This window comes from Athene noctua, chromosome 2, assembly GCF_965140245.1.
Source record: "Athene noctua chromosome 2, bAthNoc1.hap1.1, whole genome shotgun sequence".
NCBI lineage: Eukaryota > Metazoa > Chordata > Aves > Strigiformes > Strigidae > Athene > Athene noctua.
This window is the reverse complement of record NC_134038.1, coordinates 34,990,668-35,011,519: the sequence shown is the minus strand read 5'-3', so window position 1 is coordinate 35,011,519 and position 20,852 is coordinate 34,990,668. Positions and strand designations below refer to the sequence as shown.

The 20,852-nt window shown below is 41.4% G+C and overlaps 1 protein-coding gene across 4 annotated transcripts in view; it reads left to right on the top strand.

Moving 5' to 3' along the window:
* Nucleotides 1-12,027: 12,027 nt before the first annotated feature.
* CRISPLD1 (cysteine rich secretory protein LCCL domain containing 1) overlaps nt 12,028-20,852 on the top strand; it is a 43,227-nt gene continuing 34,402 nt past the window's right edge. For 2 of the 4 annotated variants that reach the window (XM_074898813.1, XM_074898811.1), the window contains exons 1-2: nt 12,028-12,292; nt 13,260-13,580. In XM_074898813.1, coding sequence (XP_074754914.1) covers nt 13,323-13,580 — 258 coding nt within the window. In that variant the 5' untranslated portion in view covers nt 12,028-12,292; nt 13,260-13,322. Of the gene's footprint in view, nt 12,293-12,389; nt 12,707-13,259; nt 13,581-20,852 lie in introns of those variants that run through there. The other 2 variants (XM_074898812.1, XM_074898814.1) reach the window with 2 other exon arrangements.

The window sequence follows — 20,852 nt, the reverse complement described above, 5'->3', positions numbered from 1 at the left end:
CACATGGATCAATTCCCAAACCCATCATTGCCTCAAAAAAGATACTGCGTCACAGACCTTTTCCTGATATTGGAAAATAATTTACCCAGTGTGAGGAATGAGTATTTAGAGGTGCTAACAGTCAAGGCTATGCACTGAATTGTAAATGACTGGCAAATAAGCTATTAATTAAAATAGAAATTGATTCCATCTTGTGGGATTTAAGAAGAAATAAGATTCTCACAAGGTCTCTTCTGAGTGCTCTTTTAGTACAGCTAAAGGCAGTATTTTAATTTTCAAATAATCCAACCCTATAATTAAAGTTACATTTTTGCCACAAATTTTAAAATATTAATGAAACTTGAATAAGTCTGGCTGAAGTGCTCCGGGGCAAAATATAGAAATATGCTAATGAGCACCTTCTTCAAAGATCTACTTATGAAAGAGCCATATTCCAACTGACAAAGTTCATTGCTTTCATTGTCCTTTGTAATTCTAATTAAATCTTCCCTATGAATCAATTTTTAAACCATTCCTTCCTTTCATGTGCTTGTGGAATCATATATTTTATTACATTTATCTGGAAATTTACAGGAAATATAGTAATAATAAAACTTATTAATCTTAACATCTTTGTTTTAAATATTGTGTTGATTTTTACCATCTAGAATGAGGTGCTATTGAAAACTGAGGTGATATGTAGGATGACATAAATTAATTCTTAATAAGTGGATCATAACTGTCCATACTGGTACAATTTATAAAGACCCTGTTTTGCACAGCAGGGTATGAGTAATTTATATAGAAGAAAAAAGAATTACTAACAACCTATAATAGAAGAATTAGCATGCTTAGTCATGCCAACATAAAATCAGAATTGTGTATTCTTACTGATCCTTGAACAGTACTGTTTCAGAGTGGTGCAGTTGTGCTATAGGGATGTGGGTAAAGATAATTTCACCTGACCTTTAGGTTGTGGTACCATGAGATAGTAAAGGATTCCTGGAACCAACTCTGAACTGTGATAGCTAAATGATACAATTTTCCTGTCTGACCTATACATCTCTACTAGTCCAGATTTGTCCAGGAGGAAAAAAAAAAAAAAAAAAAAAAAGAAAAAGGTGGGTTGTGTTATCTAAAACTATCAGTACCTCCCTTGGTTTCTGGTGTTCCTGGGGACTTCTGCTCCTTACATCCCTTAAAAGCATCAATCCTTTCTCTAGAGGAATGCTACCTGTGATCAGTGGAATTATGGTGCCTCTGTCTGATTTTGCTCACATTAAAAAGACATGTGATTCAGCCAAGGCAAAGCCTGAGACTTATAAATCGTTCTGTATTTCACTGCGGGATCTGATCTCAAACATCTGTTCCTAGGCAGAAGCGCTGAATATAGCAGATCTCTAGGAGAAAGGTTGCTGCCAAGGAGTCACTTACTAGGGGTGGCATGGATGGTGTGAGATGTTAACAGATACTGATGTAGATGGTTCTGTATTGGCACCTGAACATGTTTCTCAGATGAAGATGCTCTGCTGGTGTCACTGTCAGACTTGTTTGTTGTTCTCTTCCAGTTGTAAGAAGCTTGGCATAAGTAAGACCTGTTATTCTTATCTACCTCTCATCCTCAGCGTGGCACACAGCTTTTAAGACCCAGGATGATGTGGGAAGCAGAAGTTGAGTCCAAGACAGGGGCATGATCATGGCAGAAGCTGTCCCAGGATGAAAATGGGTTTCTTAGAGCTAGATTGGTGCAGACCAGTCAAAACATCTGAAGTCTTCTGACTATGCTGCAGGGAACTGTGAGTAAAGAAGAAGAGCATCCTGTGTAGAAGCAGTTCCATAGGTCCTTTTTCATAACTGCTTGATTTAAAAACAAAAAAAAATACTTACCTAACAGGGACGAACCAGAACAAAGCATTTGTGTCAGCAGGAAAGTCAAAACATTTGTGCCTTGCACCATTTCTAACTCTGGGGTCAGGACAGTGCTACTTCCTATATTTCTCATCCACATAACCAGCCTTGGGTCTCTCCCAGCTCACTTACAAGAGCTCTGAACCTGCAGGATTTGGAGCACTGCATCACTATTAGATCAAATTATCTCACAGCACTGGTCATACCAGTGCTATGTAACTCACAGCAGTTCTCAGCTGCTGCTTTTCTCAGAGACGGGACCTTCTAGTTTTGCAGGGTGATAGTGGTGCTCAAATCTGATGATTTTGCTTGAAGTTACAGTTTGTCACCATCTCCCTTATTGCAACTGTGAAGGATAAAGCAGGCAAACATTACTAGGACATCAAGTCTGACATCAACGCGTCTTTCCCTTCCTTCCAGTAAGCAAAATGCATATTTCACATACAGTTATACAATAAAGGCCAGTCTGGAATTTACTGGCAATATAATATCTGGGATACAAAGTTGATGGCTTCTAGATACCCACAGTATCTTCTTCACTGTCAGTGGGACTCCTAGTTTGTTCAGTGTCCAAAGTAGCTCAGCACAGAGGTCTGTATAATTTTTCCCACACGGTAAGGATTTCTTTATCTTTGTAGAGTGATGTATTGTCACAGGTTATTGTTCTTCTTATGTATCCAAACATTTTCAATAGGAAGTAGAGGTGAGATTCTGCAGACATCATCACTTGTAGAACACGTGAGGTTGATACTTGCAGACTGCATGTGCTACAACTGTGCACAGTTTTTGCTGCACAGGTCATGCTGGAAAACTTCAGAGTCTACAAAACCCTCACCATCAAAATAATGACTGATCCATCCCTGTGGGCCTGGTGATGTAGCAGGTGACCAGCATGACTTCAGTAACCTGCAGCGTGTAAGCATGTAGGTCTGGAGGAAAAAAGGTTGCCGATCTGCCAGAGGTTTCTTCAGGAGACAGAATTAGGCTCTGCTCCCCTCACTGTGGCTAAGTTTGGCTGTAGGTTAGTGGCATGGAAACCTTGGTACCTATTATGCTAAAACAGCACAGGGGCTGGAGGATTAGGGGTAGGGATGGTGGGGCTCCATACTGGTATCACACCCAGGTACTGTCATGACCTCCATGCTCCAGGGAAAGATGGGTCAGTGCAAAGATAGATGCCCACTGGAAAGAGTTGTCATCCCTCTGTGTCTTTTACCGAGCCCCAGCCTCCCCAAAGAGGCCAAGTCTCTCCCTGGCAGACAAGAGCAATGCCTGGTAGCCACTGGGTCAGTGCCTCAGTGGTTTCTGAGGTGCTGATGACACAGTGGTGAGGGGACCTCCCCAGCTAACAGCTCCACAACTGGAGGAATAGCAGAGGAGTTGCTCCCCGAAGCTCTCTGTGCCTCTGTAGCCAGGTCTACCTTCTGGGCCATCACTGGGCCACAGCCACAGGCCTACAGGGTACCTTCTCAGGTGTTTCGAGACTTTTCCCACCTTAGTGAGGAATGTGCTAGGCCCATGATTTAAACTTGCTGGTTTTGTCCCTCTTCCCAAGATAACTGTCTCAGGGATCTGGACTGAGGGCTACATGGCAATATATAAAAAAAAGGATCAGAAGGTAGGGGAAGGAAGGAAACTGTGTACCCCCTGGAAATTACCCTTTTTCCATGCCAGACACATGATTTCCTCTAGTTTGCTGTTCAATGACCCTGTATGGCTTTGTTATCTCCAGTCTGCTTTACTGGGTGTAATGAGAAGGGTGTAGGTAGTTGATTCTGCACCTGCATGGGTTCTTTGCATAGTGTTACAAAGGAAGGGTGACATTCAGCTAAAGTCAGTCAACAGCAACGACGTAGTCAGTGCTATCCACTGTCGGTGGCACCGGAGCTCCTCCTTGCTACACCAAAGGCCTGTCCCTCCTGAGGTACTCCTACAGCCAGCAGGAATAGCACCAAGTTGCTCTTGCAGAACAGTTCACCAGGTAGAGGGATCCTTCCTTGACAAAGAAGGGTGGCAAAGAATATTTCTGTTCCTCTCTTGTCACACTGTGTGCTGCTGCTGGCATTTGGATGCTGTTTTGCTGGCAAAGGGAGAGCATGTGGTAGAAGGCAAATTATTTGCACCCCGGTGGGAAAGGGCTGGGGTGGGGAACTAGTCTAGTGAGGCTAGAAAAGAGAAGGAGAAGGGCAGCACAGGGAAGGGAGAAGAGGAAAGGGAGAAGGGGGGTAAAGAATACTTATAACCATAAAGACTCAAAGGGCAAGGTGATACTATACACTGAGATTTCCTTCTCCACTGCTGTCAGGGTGTTATTCCACAATACCAAGAAGACCATCTTCTTATCCATCTTAAAGAATTACCACCACAGCTGACAGACCAATCCCCTCCTCAGTGTCTGTGTGGATCTCAGGTTGGGGCAAGACAACATGATCGATGAGGGTAACAAATTGCCTTAAACCGTCCCTTGCCCAAACAAACAGAAACCATCAGGAGGAGCAAAGGAGAAATGTGAGGCAAGGGGGGAACAGGACAGAAGCCAACAGGAAGGACTTTTCTCAGTCCCTTCCCTTTCGCTGGGGGGTAAACTGAGGAGTCTAGGTGTCGTGAGAGGTATCATTCCTGTCAGCAGTGACAGTGGTCAGACAGTAATTGTTTGATTCTTCTCCTCAGCGCCCAGTAGGGCAGTAGGGATTTCCAGGTCTGTGCTCCTGTGGTCAGCAGATCCTGCCATGAACATGAACACAGGCAGTGTGGTAGGGCTTGTCCTCCTGCCCTGGCAGGCCTCTCTTGTGCTGCAGCTCCGTCTGCAAAGAGAACAGACTGCAGAAAGTGGCCAGCTCATGTATGCTCCCTGCACAGCCTCCTCTATTGCTGGCATTGGGCATTGGGCTAGATGGACCATTGGTCTGACCCAGCAGGACACTCTTTATGTTCTTCATTTATTCTTACTATTCAGAGGTCTCCTATGCTTAGATTTAAATTTTCAGAGGAAAAAAAAAATGTTTCTAATTGCCTAAAATTCATAGCATCTCTGTGATACTCTTTCTGTGCCAGACAACTCAGACAAGCAATCAGGATGACTGTGGAGATGGGATTTATTCCTTGGGGGGGGGGAACCCACAAAATCAAACAAACCAAAAAAATCTTGAGCATTTTCATTGGAAAGGTCTTGGTCCAGGGACATACTTCTCCATAAATTCTGATTTTCAAACATTTTTCTCCCCTTTTTATTTTGACTCCTTGCTGTAATTCATATGTTGATAAAGATGCTACTTTTACAGTGATACTGAAAAAAATATTGATATTCCTACTTCACTTTAGAAAGGCTGATATGGCTAAGTCAAACCATTTCTTTTCCAGGGAGTAAACAAGGAATTAATGACTCTCACAGGGTCAAACTGGACAGGACTGCACCATTACAATTAAACTGTTAAACTGTTAAGCCACTGCAATGTTAAATGCTCTGTTCTAATTGGCAGGAAGGGATTCAAACTTCGGTTTGCTGCCTCGTACATGCAGCTCAAGTGATTCATACTTATAAATACATTTTCAGGGATATTTCATATAAAAAGCGTAAGAAAAATACATGCAGTTTACTACTAGGTTTTGTTCAAAACTTATGACAAAAGCCACCTATCTTGGAGTAAAAGTTGGTTTTGGGCAAAATGCTCTAACCCTCTCTCTGCAGCAACACTGAGCACAAGAGCAACATTTAATTCAGTTAATTTTATGGGACAAATAGCTGGAGACAATAAAAACCACCAACAAAGTTCTCAGTCCTATTCCAAATCAATCAGCAGCAAAGGGACTTAGAACAAAGTGTTTCTGCGCTTAAGGCTTGAATTTGTTGGAGCTGTCTGGGTATATGTGTTCAGGCAGAAAAAACCAGCATGCTCATAAGTCCCCTATCCCCTACAAACAAAAAAAAGACAGAAGCATATGGTTGTGTGCTTGAGAGTGGGTAGAAACGAAAGACTAAATCAACAAGAATATATGATATCATATACCTGCCCCAAGTAGTACTTTATTTCAAATACATTAAATGTAAATACCAGTTTTCAGTGTGATTTTATTTTACCAAGAATGCCCTCCTCACTGGTTTACAAAAGCCTTGCTGCACATCTTTCTGGCTCAAAGTATACTTGATTATTTTGTGAAATAGAAGTGACAGAGAGAATGCTATCCTGACTCACTGTAATGTACAGCTTGGGGGAATTAATCAAGGACAAGCAGGCTCAAATCCTTTTAGAGAGGGGTGGAAATGGAAACTTACTCTTTCAGATGCTGACTGATTATCTCTTGTGGTACTGTGTATAAGAAAAGGGAGTATGTATTTCTCTGTTGTTATATTTTATGAACAGCCACATTGAAACAACACTTACATGTGCTAATATCTAAATGTCAGAGACTATTTCTGTGAGAGTCCAACTGTTCCTCATTTCAGGAGTTTTTTTGTTTGGTAAACAAAATACTTTTTGATCTTTATACACTAAAGGGGGAAAGGGAGCAAATTAACCAGTTTTATAATAAACAACATTTCAGGAATCAGAACAATTTCCTGTATCTTTCCTTTAAAATGTATCTTCAAAGTAATATAAACCATGACATTTTTCTTTTTAATTGGTAATCTGCCTTCCATTCACCCTGGCTCCCCAGTGACCTGCAGCTGTGACATTTCTCCATTGGTTAAAATCTTTCTTGGATTTCATATTAGTTACAGAATGTTGATAACTTTTGTTCATTGTTGATCTTGGACAAAATCAAACTAAAAAAATGAACTGTTTTTAATCTCAATTAGAAGCAAAGTAGAAGTTCCCCTTAGTAGAAATAATTGCTTCCAATCACTGTAAATAGACAAGAATGACTTATTCAAAATAATATTATGATAATAAAATTATAATTCTGTCCTCATGCAACCATTGTATTCAAATTTTAAAAGGAAACTTTTAAAACTTGTACCATAAAAGTAAAATCTTCGTGCCATCTATTCATAACACATATAAAAAAGTTATGTTCAATTTTTCTAGAAATCATTGCATTACTTTATTTAATCTATTTCATGCATCCTTATAAACTAATTTATGTTTGACTATTTACTTTTACAGACCTTTGTGATTACTTTTTCAGTTACTTGTGTGAAATATCTGGTGAAGGTGCTGCAGAAAAAAATTTCTGCCAATTTTGTTCTTTATCATAGTGATGGATTATACATGGTAATAGGCATGGCTTCTTTTTCCAAAGGCCATAAACAGTTGCATACTGTGAGTATCTTTTTGAAGTCCTGTTTTTAAAGTATTTTCAAGCTTCATGGGAAACCATGATTTTTGTAAACTCTGCTGGTGAAATACCAAAAGCAATGGATATAAAATTTTCTCTGTGGTGCTACAATGTCTGAAGACCAACACTCAAATGAACAGCATGTCGCACAAACTGTACTACAAAATGCATAGTGCTGCCTGTTGATAAAAGAAAATGCTTGGAAATGCTACCCGGTACATGCAAAGTGTCCAGGGACTTGGATGATGATATGGAATCTTTATTCATCTTTTTACTCTGGCAAATCTAGCCATAGGAAAGCTATGTCCCATTGCTTTTTTGTTGAGTTCTGTCTCTGAATTGCCAATATAGCTGTGCTCCTCAAGAATATAGCAGTTCATGAGGTCCTCAACGATGGATGTGGCCAAGGCATTTTCAGCTGAAGGAATCCATCTATCAAAAGATCTTGCAACATTGAAACAATTTTATTTTGGATAAAGGCTTCCCACCACACCCAGAACAGCATAAATACCAATACCCATCATCTCTTTGCTTCATTGTTGTCCTTGTCAGAAACCTTTTATGAGAGGTCTGTAAATCTGAACAGGCAGAATATCAAAAAACTGCAGAGGCAGTTTGGGCAAAATCTTAAAGCAAGGCTTTGAACACAGTTCCTCCATTTTAGCCACCAACTTGCAGATGAATATATTTATCTTTTCTAACTCTATGTATATTTAATTGTAAAGTTGAACACATTAAAGAAGAGCCACCAAAAGCAAAATCAAATCATCCCACTCAGCAACATGGCGGGCATATTAAATCTCAGCGAAGGAGCATTTAAGAGTCTGCTCCCCATCAGGAAGAGATTCAATTTGAATCAGTGACATTGGTGATGAGGGGTGATGTCAGTGACTCATCAGTGATAAGTGGTGTCCCTCAGGGGTCTGTTTTGGGACCAATACTGTTTAATATCTTCATCAGTGACATAGACAGTGCACCCTCAGCAAGTTTGCAGGTGACACCAAGTTGAATGGTGCAGCTGACACTCCTGAGGGACGGGATGCCATCCAGCGGGACCTGGACAAGCTCCAGAAGTGGGCCCATGTGAAGATCATGAGGTTCAACAAGGCCAGGTGCAAAGTCCTGCACTTGGGTTGTGGCAGCTTCCCATATCAATAAAGGCTGGGGGTGAAGGGATTGAGATCAGCCCTAAGGAGAAGGACTTGGGGATACTGGTGGATGAAAAGCTGGACATGAGCTGCCAGTGTGCATTTGCAGTCCAGAAAGCTAACAGTATCCTGGGCTGCATCAAAAGATCCTTTCCCACAGTGACCAGCAGGTGAAGGGAGGTGATTCTCCTGCTATACTCCACTCGTAATGCCCCACCTGGAGTACTCGCCCAGCTCTGAGGCCCCCAACATAAGAAAGACATGCACCTGTTGGAGTGGGTCTAGAGGAGGGCCACAAAGATGATCAGAGGGATGGAACACCTCTCCTATGAGGAATGGCTGAGACAGCTGGGTTTCTTCAGCCTGGAGAAGACAAGGCTCTGGAGAGACCTTATAGTGGCCTTTCAGATCTTAAAGGGGGCTTACAAGAAAGATGGGGATAAACTTTCCTTTTAGTAGGGCCTGTTGCAATAGGACAAGAGGTAATGGTTTAAAACTAAAAGATGGTAGATTCAGATTAGATATTAGGAAGAAATGTTTTAAAAACATGGCAACAGGTTGCCCAGAGTGGTGGTAGATGCTCCGTCCTTGGCAACACTCAGGGTCAGGTTGGATGGGGCTCTGAACAACCTGATCTAGCTGAAGATGTCCCTGCTCACTGCAGGGGGGAATTTGACTAGATAACCTTTAAAGGTCCCTTCCAACCCAAACTGTTCTATGATTCAATGATTGAAATACCACCTTACAGATATGTCTCCTGAAATATAACCAGGCAACAACTAAACACTGGTTTTGTGGGTCTAATTTTTCAAAAAAAAAAAAAAAAGGCATTTAGGCACCAAACTCCTGTAATGGATCAGACTTCTTATTAGTACTTTTTGGTTAATGCAGTGCTGTGATCTTGTAATATTAAGTAGCAAACCAGAAGGTATATTAAGATGTTTAAAATCAACAGAAAGATGATTTTTCTTCTTTCTTCTGTTCTCAATTAAAAGCCCAACTCTTACAATTTAGCAGATTTTCTAAATACGTGTTTATATGTATTAGTGTCTTTCTCTCTGGTCTTTCTTTGTTGGTGGTGTCACTCTTTCTTAACCCAGTTATCCATGCTTGGGGGCCCTGTGTATTATTTCTATTAGGAAAACAAATTGATGATGAAGTAAAACATCCTTCATTCAGGCCCTTGTTTATTTACAATGACTGATGGAATTCTGTCTCCTCAAACTCAAGAAGACTCAACCAGCAGAAGATACTCTTTCCCTCAAACTTTAAAACATTATTTAGGCTAAAAATCTTCCTTTCCTGGATTTTCTCAGTGTTATCTTCTCAGTGCTTGTCCAGCCATGTACCTGGTGACCCCTTACTGATTTCTTTCAAGTGTATTTTTTTCTTGCAGTTGTTGTTGTTGCTGCTACAGCTATTCAGAAAAGTTACCCAGTCTGTCTGTCTGCATATGCCCTGTCTGCACATGCCTTTGGGAAGGCAGGATAATTTTAGTTTCAGTAGATGTAATGGTGCTCAACTGTTTATTATAACAATTTTAAATTATGTATGGCAGTTATATCCTCAGTGTCAGCGGTTTAAACCAATCCAGAATAACAAAAAAGGAGAAAAGGATCTCTCTCAAGCTGATTAAGACAACAGATCCAGGAAATTATGTTTAATTATATACTCAAAATTAGCGGATATGTCAAAATATAATTTGTCAAAATCACAACACATTTACATGGCTAAATCATACAGCCATAAACCAAATACAGAGGGCACAGTCACAGAGTGTAAAGGGTTTATTCACTTGATTATAAATGAATTGATAAATAATAAAAAAAATCAGTTTCAATGAGGCTTATCTCTTTTTGTATTAGTATTTATTTTATTGAATCTAAAACCTGCTTTACAGTATAATAAGGTCTTCAGTCTGACAAAGACCAAGTATGATCAAGTGTTTTCTAAAAAGTATGATCAATGGTCAAAATGAAAGATGGAAGGTGATGTTTGATCTATATTCTATTTGAAACCCAGCAGATGGCCAGTGCTGACAGAAAGGGGCAGCTACTGTGCTTTCCAATGATTGATGGGAACCCCACAAATATGTTCATTCCTTTAGAATTTTTCAGTTTCTTGTATGCAGCCATTAATGAAAACCTTTTCTGATGCTTTATAATGAAATAACACTTGTGCCTGTACAAAAGAATAATTGGCTTGGTATGACACATATTCTTTCTTAGGTGATGATGGTGAAGCTGTGCCCCCATGTTATAGAGTCTATACCTTGGCCTCCAGAAGTCAAAAGAGGACACAAGTCCATCTAGCAAGAAAAATGGGATGCAAGTATTACAAAAACCCAGATTTGATGTGCAGACTCTATCAAGTTCTTCTAATTTTTCAGCTCCTTCCCCTCTCTTCAAACTCTTTGGATGACCAGACTGTAAGTAAGGCTCATTCATCATACGCAAAATGACAGATGTTAAGGCATCCTGGTGTATAAACCCTGAAAAAACTTGCATCTAGATTGTGTATCCAGCTGTGCAGTAGCATTTTACCTCACACAGTTTTGCTAGGAAAAAAGTTTAGTGCCCGATACTTGGGTGCAGAAGTCCACTCGCCAGCATTGCAAAGAAAAAGTCAGAAAAATCAACGAATATACAGCATAACAATTGTTGCATATTGCAGTCCGTAAGTGACAGACTACCTATAGCATCCTGCAAGACAGGATAGTTTCAAAGTCTTTTAGGGAGATTATAACTAAAATTGAGCGAGTACAATAAGAACCAGTGTTTTACTTGCACATCATTGTTTCTCTTGGGCCCATGAAATTTGGAAGCATTTATGCAGCCGGTTGGAAGCCAGCTGGATTCCGATGAATTTTAACCTCAGCCTCTCAGTTTCTGAATATGAAAACACAGAAAAGCTTTGCAAGCTGGTACAGCAGTCCTGTGAAGACTGGAAGCTGGTCAATCCCGCTGTTAGGAAAATGTACCAAATTATACTAAATAAATGAAGCATTGTCCCGATCGCCCTGCATAAAATATTCGGACTAGAAGACTTTTATCAAAGTACAGCGAAAAAGTACCTATCCGATGCCTAGTCTTGCCGGAAACAGAAATAAGAGGTTACAAGCTTTTGAATTCTACTTCGTAACGAGAAGTCTCCCGCGGCCGGTCTGAATCCACAATCAAATTCCTGGCCTGAAACCTGCGGCCACATTCACACGCTCTGGACTTTCGGGGAGCCCACGTGTGAACACCCCGCTTTTCCTCTTCGCCGTGTCTCAGCGGGCGCAGGCTGGCTGAGCATCCTCCTGCCGGCCACCAGCGGGTGGAGGCGGCAGGGGACGGGGCCCCCCTCGGCTTTCTCCGGGCGATGGCTTTTGCCGGAGCGAGGCCAGCAGCTGGCCGCAGCCTGCGGGAGGTCCGGGCCAACCCTGGCTGCCCGCGGGACTCGAGGCACCGCCCGGGGAGCTGCTGCGGGCTCCGCCGCCCGCGGCCCTTCCCGCGCCCGCCCGGGCGAGGACGGGCGCTGCGGGCGCGGGGGCCGGGCCGGGGCCGGGGCCGGGGCCGGGGCCGGGGGCGGGCGCGGTGCCCGGAGCGCGGCGCGTCCCGCCCCGCGGGGTGCCGGGGAGGGGTGGCCGCCGCGCGTCACCGCCGCCCGCGATAAATGCCCGGCGGGGCGGGAGCCAGGAGGAGAAGCGCGGAGCTGCTCGGGGCGGCGGCGACCCGGAGGCCGGCGGGGGAGGCGGCGGCGGCAGCAGCAGCAGCGGCTGGCTCGGCGGCGGCCCCGGCTGGCTCGGCGGCGGCCCCTGGCCGCGGCTCCGCTGCTGGACACGTCCGCACCCACCGCGGCTGCCCGCCGCAGCGAGCGGGGCGAGGCCGTGCCTGCGCCCCCCCGGCCCCGGCCGCGGCCCCGACGCGGGCCTGGCGAGGAGGAGGGCGGCGGAGCGAAGCTGGCTGCGGGGAGAGGAGGCAGCCGCCGCCGGAGGGGTAAGGGCGTTGGTGGGGGGCGCCGGCGGCTCCCCACAGCATCCTCCGGGGGGCGGGGAGCGGCGGCTGCCAGGCCCCGGCGCCGCGGGACGCCCCGGCCGGGGAGCGGCTCCTCGGGCCGGCTGCCCCACCGGGAGCGGGGCCGGGGCCGGGCCGGCGGCGGTGGGCAGCGGCGGCGCGCCGGGGAGAGCCCGGCTCTGCCCCCGGCTCTGCCCCCTCCGCCTCTTTTTGTTTCCCTCCCAGCGGCGGGGTCCGGCGCGGTAGGTATGGCGGGATTCACGCTTTTTCACCCGGGGCGAGGCAGTGACCGTGGCTTTCCTACCTAAAGCAGTCACGCAACGGGCGGTGTGGAATACTGTGTTCTTGGAAGTGGTGCTACTTGCCCTGAGAGTTATCAGTGCTTTCCTTTGTTTGGTGAGGAGAATCACCCCGTCTCCCCCCATTTGCTTGTCCGAGTTGGCTACTTTTAGTTTTATTTGGTTTTTCGAAATCATAAACCAAAAACGTTAATCGAAGTCACATTTCGAAATGCACCAGGAGAGGCTATTTCCTACCTGCTTTAGTGGTTTTCAGTTCACATTTTGGCAGGGAATGCAAGTCTTTTAACTTTTCTTGTTCTTAAATTCCACTACTGGAAGACCTTATCTCCAGACTAATCTTCACTGATGTCTGGCTTCTTTTAAGTAGATATGAAAAGCATGCTTTCTTGCATGCAGGTAGTGAAATGCACATGCCAGTGCACTGTACAAAACCACTTGAACAAACTGAAGGTTGTAAGGCTGAAGATAAGCTCTCTTCCCAAATCAACAGTATATACCTATTAAAGAAAACCCCAACAGCATCCTGGTTTCTCCCCCTAAAACAACAGTGGCAAACTATACAGACAACAGTTTTTGCTACTTAGTGAGTTCATACAGGCCAGTACTTCAACCTCCAAATTACATTACTCTTTCTTATGCATTTACAGCCAACAGACCTGGAAGAAAGACTGTCTTGAAGCTAACTCCAGAGCATTTTGAGATCATTCATCATGAAGTATGTAGTACAGGAATGGCTCAGAGTAACTACCTTGCTATTCATAGCTCAAGCAGTTTCTGCAATGGTTCTTCCCAATGCCACGCTCTTAGAGGAACTTTTGGAAAAGTACATGGATGAAGATGGTGAGTGGTGGATCGCCAAGCAGAGAGGGAAAAGGGCTATCACAGACAGTGATATGCAAAGTATCTTGGATCTTCATAATAAATTACGGGGTCAGGTGTATCCACCAGCTTCCAATATGGAATATATGGTAAGGAAAAACTGATAGCAACATGCAGAAAGAAATTTTCTTAGAATAGTTAATGTCACTTTATAAAACAGCATACTTTCAGTCTTTGCTTGTTTTCTCATTTAAAGCACTTGTTAGTCGTTTGTCTTTTTTTTTTTTTTTTTTTTTTTTTGTACAGGGATGAACTGTCAGATAAAAATGCCTCTCTGTGGATCAAGTGTCATGTTCTACTGATGCTAATGGGTTTAATATCTCATAGCTCTCCTGAATTTAAGAGGCAGTTCCTCAGTGTTAGAGGCCAATTTCCAAAACTGTATTACTCAAAACAGTCGATTGTGGCCTAAGAAGTTACTGTCTAAGAGTACTGAACTATGAAGTTTCAAAATAACATGGATTCTCTCCCATGCTTCTAGGTTGGATGGAATTTCTGAGCAAAATGAGGCTCCTGTGACAAGAAAGTCTTCTATTTAAGTTGGCATGTGTTCCTAGACTGGAGTCCTATATGTTTCTGTGTTTAACAGATTAATAATGATTAATAATAATTTCAATCTCTGTTTTTCCTATAAGAAGCCTCTATATTTTGTTTGTTATTAGTAGACTTAATTCTCCCATGTTTTTGAACTTTGATTTTTTGCCATAGTTCAAGGCTAACTCTATCTCTCCTTGCTAATTAAATCAAATCAGGGCATTAGAGCTTTTTAGAAGTCCAGAGGTCTAAAAAGAAGGGGTCACATTTCTTCTGTATTCTTGTTTCTGCAGAAAAGCTCAAATCTTTTTCCTGTGTCCACACTGTGTATTACTTATTTATCAGGCACCACAGAAATAGCATTAACTATAGATTGGGTTGTTTCTACCAAACATTACACAGGTTTCCTGACACTTCCCATTACAAGGTTGTGACAGAGGATTGTATTAACACATTTCAGAATGTAGGTATCTTTCCCAGCTTGGAGTGATGTCTTTCAGCTTGGAGATACTGAACTGAACATATATGTGTTCTGGAGAAACCATGCTTGCTTAAACCACCAATAAAAGTAGTTTAAATTAAGTTTACATATGTGAGTTTTACTACATTAGTCTAAGAACCATCAGAGAATTAGTTGCCACATTTCATCTCTAGTCAAAGGGATGATAATAGCTGAAACCCTTTTAACCCTTTCAGTTACAACTGCCTGCACATACCCTTAAACTTTGTCTTCTGTTGAGGCTTTTTTTGACCTTGTTATAATATAGGTTACCTTTTTCTTCCAAATAACTCGGGTTCTGGAAAATTTAAGAAAAAGCTTTCCAGCATTTTTGGAAGATGAGAATAGGGAAGACACTACTGTTTTCCCATGTCAAAATACTGCAATACTTTTTCCTGAGATTCTACGGGAAGGGTAGCTTTGATTTTTAGTTACATGCCTTTTTCCACTCCTAATGCCATTCTACATTTGCCTGTGTTATATATCTTGAAAAGAATTTGAATGTACTCATTGAAGTTAGATTTTTGACAGCTGTATTCTTCAAAGATTCCTCCTGCACTGCACACACTTTGGCCTAGACATTGTGTTAGGTCTACATCTGGAAAGTTTTTCTGTTTTGTTGTTATTTTTTTCTGTGTTCCCTGGTGACCCCTCACCCAGAGAACAAGTAGCATGGAAAAGAGGTTACACAATTTTAATGTTGAGGAGATATTCTTACACCCCATTATTCAGAACACGAAAGCAGCTTTCAAGAGAGTGAGATTCAATTATGGCATAACATCCAATGGAACTGAGGATTTGTGAATGCAAAAGGTCAGTGTAAAGAGTCTGGTGAAAAGGATGGATACATGTTCAAGGGACAGGGATCCATGAGAAGGGCATGGAGAGAGGCTGTGAATCAGGTCAAGAAGGTGTTGAGAAGTCAGTGGTATGGAGGTAAAAAGAATCTGATAAATAGATGTGGCTAGGGGAAGAACTATGACTCTCTGGGCAGATAAAAAATGGGAGCGGAGGTTAAGAGCACAGCAATTTGCAAAGAGGCTATTTAAAAGAGTAAGCCTGGGAGTGAGTGGCAAGGGGAAATCGTACCTGGAGGAAGTAGGTGGGAGTACTGGGAACCAAGAGAGGATGGTTTAGGAGGCAGTGGGAGCCCTCCGCTGCTTGAGCAGAAGGAGGAAATGGCGAGGTTTCTGATTGTTTGCACATATTTTTATGATACAGTTTGTGATTGTGTGATTGTCCACCTTCTTTTGTATATGAAGTGTCATAAAGGAATCAGGGCTGTTTTGTTGTTTAATAAGAGCAAAATTTGAGTACAAAATTGTAAATGTGGTGTGGAGCCGCAGCAGCAAAGAAGGAGCAATAAATGGTGGATCGTTAAGGAAGCATGATTGTTTTGTTCAAAGAGATTCCTTTGTAAAAGCTAATATCTGGTCATTATCATAGTGCATATATGCAAGAAATAAATTACAGAGGCAAACTGTGTTCTATCATAGCTTCTGATGGATATAGCTGTTGCTGCTAGCTTTTTGTCCATAATTAAAACAAATGCCTGTTTTGACACTTTATAGTTACTTTATTTTTCTAAATGCATATTGATAGTAGTATGGACAAGTTCCACTTTTCCAGATAAAGACATAAGAACTCTCAGATCAGGTTTGCCAAGGGTGTGCATCCTCTGAATCAGTTTTGTGAATGACAGAAAGTTCAAACACCCAAGTCTTCATAGAATTAAAAGTGTACTTGGCTATTTTTTGTAAAATAAAGGATAGGGATATTTAATTTTTAAAAAGTTTCAGCAGATAGACCCATACCACTAAAACAAATCCTTGCAGTGTGATACATTGGGTCTTACCCAATGCTCCAGAATAGAGAAACAATCCCTCTAAATGTTTGCCTGATATTTAGTGAGCTAGATCAGTACAGCTGAAATACTTCTGTCTACTTTTGGGGTACTTTATTAGTATAGACATGCTGGCAAAAAAAATTCTGCTATGGGCACAGTCATGTCTCTGTAAGTTGCCCCTTTTACTAGTAAAACCTTTCCTTGTAAATAGAAGTAGCCCTGTTTGTGGAAGGGAAGTTTTATGTCTCACTGAATCCAACGGGAGGTGATCAAGGTCCAGGTGCCTCACTGGTACACCTGCGCTAGAAGTCTGTTGTATAGTTGAGAAGTTTAAGATCTCCAAAGCCCTTGGAGCTGGGAGGAGGTATATGAAGGCTGCGTACTCTCATTGCACTGTTCATGTGGAACAACAAAGCTGACCTAACAAGTGGCTCTGGCTGAAATGCCTCTGTCCTGCTCCTGCCACCGGCATTATCTGAGTTGATGATGAGACTCATCCAAGTACTGAAAGAACCAGATTTTATTTTTTTAATTTAAATTTTAATTTCTTTTCAGTCTGAGTCATGAAACTGGGTCCCTACATGGCTGAATCAGATAGGCATAAAAAGGGAATGCATAGCTAAGGAATGGGAGGGATGAACAACCACACTTTGAGGAGGAGCTATTGATTCTATGCCTCACTTGCAAAGCCTAGCCTTACCTTTGAGAGCACTGCAGTGCTAATGCCACATTTTGGCTTAAGTTGTGCAGAGGGGAAAAGCTTTTGAGGATGATCTCCAGCATACAAGATCTTGATTCTGTTTTAAAAAAAAGGAAAACAAAAAGGTTGAATTACTGATTTTCTGTACAGCTGTACATTCTCTCCCTTACACCTTGAAAAAGAAAATGGGTACCAGGCTATCACAGTTCAGAGTCCTAAAGTTATTAGCTGCAGTAGATATGTCCAATGAACAGAACATTCTCATGGTTGTCTGGCTGAACTTAGCAGATGGAAAGTTCATCTTCCCAAGTACCATGGCTCTGGTGGTGAGCAGTAATGGATTCCTAGGGTAAGAGGATAAGAATAGAGGATGTGAATAGAGAAAGTTCCACAATGAAATCCCCCAGCTTCCAGCCACAGCAGCTTAGAGACTTCCTAAATCTGCTGTTGCACTTCTTGTATCCAGTAGTCTTAGATGGAATTTTCTTTTATGAATCTGAATGAATGCTTTTGAGCCCGTTTATATTCTTTGAATCCATGGCATCTAGTTGCAAAGCTCTATAAATTTAATTATGCATTGTGTGAAAAAGTACTTCTTTTGCTCTAAACCTGTTCTTTTATTTGATGCCTTTTTTTCTTAGTGATGAGAAATAATAATTTCCTCAGTGATCACATCTTTTTCAGCTGGAGAGTCCTACTCTTCTTACTTGAAAACTTCTATCTGAAAGGCTATTCCATTTTGTTTTCATTCTCTATCTGCTATGATTCTACTGTTTTGCTTTGAATTCAAAGGGAACAAACCAAACTGTTGATGGTTATGGCATACTGCAAATTGATATAGTTGTATTTATTTTTTTTTTTCACTTCCTAATAATTTTTAACATTCTTTCACTTTTTGACTGTTGCTACACTAAAGCCAACATTTTCACAGAGCTATTTACAATGGCTCCAAGATCTTTCCAATGGGCTAAGATGTCATTTACTACACTGCAGTGTATTTATAGTTGGCTGTAATCTCCAGCAATGTCATCATTATTTTGCTTGTGTTCCCGCTGAATGGTATCTATGATTTTGTCTTCCAATCACTTAGTATTAGTGAGCCTCCCATCTCTATCTTTTATTTTCCTATCTTGTTTTTAAATATCTGAAGTAGTTAATACCATCTTGCATTCCCTTTTCTTGGGCTATTGTGAAGAAGGTATATAGCAGAGGATCATGGACATGTCTTGCAGGGAATTTGAAAAACAATTTCATATCTTTAAATCTGTTTTCTGTCTTTTATCACTTTTTTCTTTATCTTATGATAGCTTAATTTTATTAATTTATGATTTATGAAAAACTTAGGAACTTTGTAGAAAGTTTAACTGCACTTAACCCTTTTCCACATGTTGACACCTTCAAAGTCCAATATGTATGAGAGGAATTATTATTTTTAATATATTTAATAAGTTTTTTAACTTGTTGTATGAAATCATCCCAGTGGAAGTCAGTTTTTAACCTACTGGAAGCTTTTATATATAACACCCATGTGTTGTTTTGGTTTTTTTTTTTAGTTACTGTGGTAATGAGGCCATTTTAAGAGAGGTGTACCACAGTGATTCAGAAGTTTAATGATCAGGTTCTTCCAGATTCTTGAAGGATATTGTCTGGTCCTGGCAATTTGATACTGTTAATATTTTCAGTTTCATCTAATGTTTCTTTAGTCTGATACGGATCCTCCAACTCGCTTTCTGTCTCTTTCTCCATGTAGAAGGATTCTGGTGTGAGAATCTGCATAAGGTCCTCTGTAGGGAACAGCGGTTCAACAAGTTCGGTTAACTCCTCTGCAGTAGTCTTATATGACCTTATGACGGCATGTTAGATCATTCTTTCCTAGACCTTTTCCTTCAATGCTGAGCTGCCAACATTATGACTTCAAGAGGGGGGAAAAAAAAAAATCTTTCTTGAAGCTGTGGTGAACAGTTTGTTATGAAAATGTATGACAGATGCATGCTGTACATATGTTTATCCTGCCATATAGTGTACACAATTGTTTCCTAGTAAAGAAAAGAATAAAGAACCTTTTCATTTTGGTTCATACAAGAATTTAACAGCGCTGGACAGAGAACAGAGAGGGATGATTTTTCCCTGCTGCCCTTCCAAAGCACCTGAACAATGCTTATCAGAGCATTGTATACAAATACTGTGCTTTCAACATTTCCCACCCTGGGCCATTGACTCCAGCGTGGCTGTCACACTGTGTACATGCTGGGGGTACATCTGTATGGAACAGATACCTGAGCTAGTACTGAAAACTGAAGCCAGCTGCTGCTAGGAGTAGTCAGTGTGACCAGGGCAGTGTGCTGTTGTGGCTCTGCTGCTCTGCAGCAGCTCTGGTGTCCCTGCCTATTCTACTGTGCCGGAGCTGTCTGTGCCTGCCCAGCCTCCCTTGGCAAAGACCTAACCTTTAAGAAAAAAATGGGAACCATTGTGTTTTGTCATATACTTGTCAATATATGTAATAATCTTGGAATATATAAGGCAATATGTCCTTTCTGTGGTTAAAATTGCTGTTTGGCGGTTTGACTTGAGACAACCTTATGCACTCTTCTGCCATCAATCCCACCCTTAAATAAGTATCATGCAAAAGTCTGTGATCAAATCAATAAATTGGTTTGTTGTGGATTGATGTAGAAGGCCTTATTCTATGTTACTCAGTTAGAAAATGTTTTAGTACATTATTAATAAATTCCTACTAGACTGTAAAGTATTAATAAAACTTGAAAAACTTGTTTTAGGCACCATAACCCTACAACTTCCTAACCTCTTGATCTTTTTTTGTAAGCATTATTTGTGTATCATGGACTGAATTTGCAAAAACTATTTTCCCCCAATAATTTTATTTGCAATGTTGACTATTTTCCCCCAATAATTTTATTTGCAATGTTGCACCTTAATAAATCTGAACATATTAATGAAAGCTGAGATTTTTTTTCATTGTTATCATGTTCAACACTTTAAGAATAGTCATTATTATTTGGATAGTGGAAGTTGTTAGTTCTTTTATATTCCAAATAAACAAACAGTGGTACTCTGCAAAATAAGAGGACCTACCAAGGATAAAATTTACAAAAGAATTTTGATTAATGAATTCATAATGCATTCTATTTTAAAACCATTCTTTAGTATTCATTCCTTGATTTCATACATATTTTCCCAAATGAGATGTGAGATCCTCGTTCCATGCAGGTGCCTTTGCCATACTAAAGAGTGTTTAGGTTTCCAGCTTGATAGATAGCAATGCATTTGAACCTGGTATTTCTTGGCACCTAGCCACACATTGTACTTTGTAATTACTGTAGTTGGAGAACATCAGTGTCCTCTGCAGCAAGGAAGTCTTTACTTACTTAATTATTTTTAGTCTTCTTTTGGCCAGATCCTGCTGATGAATTCTAGGGATGTTATTGAAAAGCCTGCACCTTGCTTCTGTAAAGTTTTATTTTGCAAACCTTGTGAAGGAAATAAAATTAGAATAATATATTTATAGCTGCATGGTTCTTAGGGACAGTTATGGATATGTGTCTGGCAGCAGTATTGGATCCATATTTTTGTTCACAGGGGAAAAAAAGTATATTTAATCTTACTTTGTCTTGGTATAATACCTCTGAAGGTCTTAGTTTGAAAACCTTGATAGTGATGTGTTGAAAGTGCTGATGATACCATATAATTCCTTTCAAAACCATGACTGCCTTGTAATACCTGTGGGGCCTTATATTTTGGGAGGCCTGAAGGTTTGCCTCTCC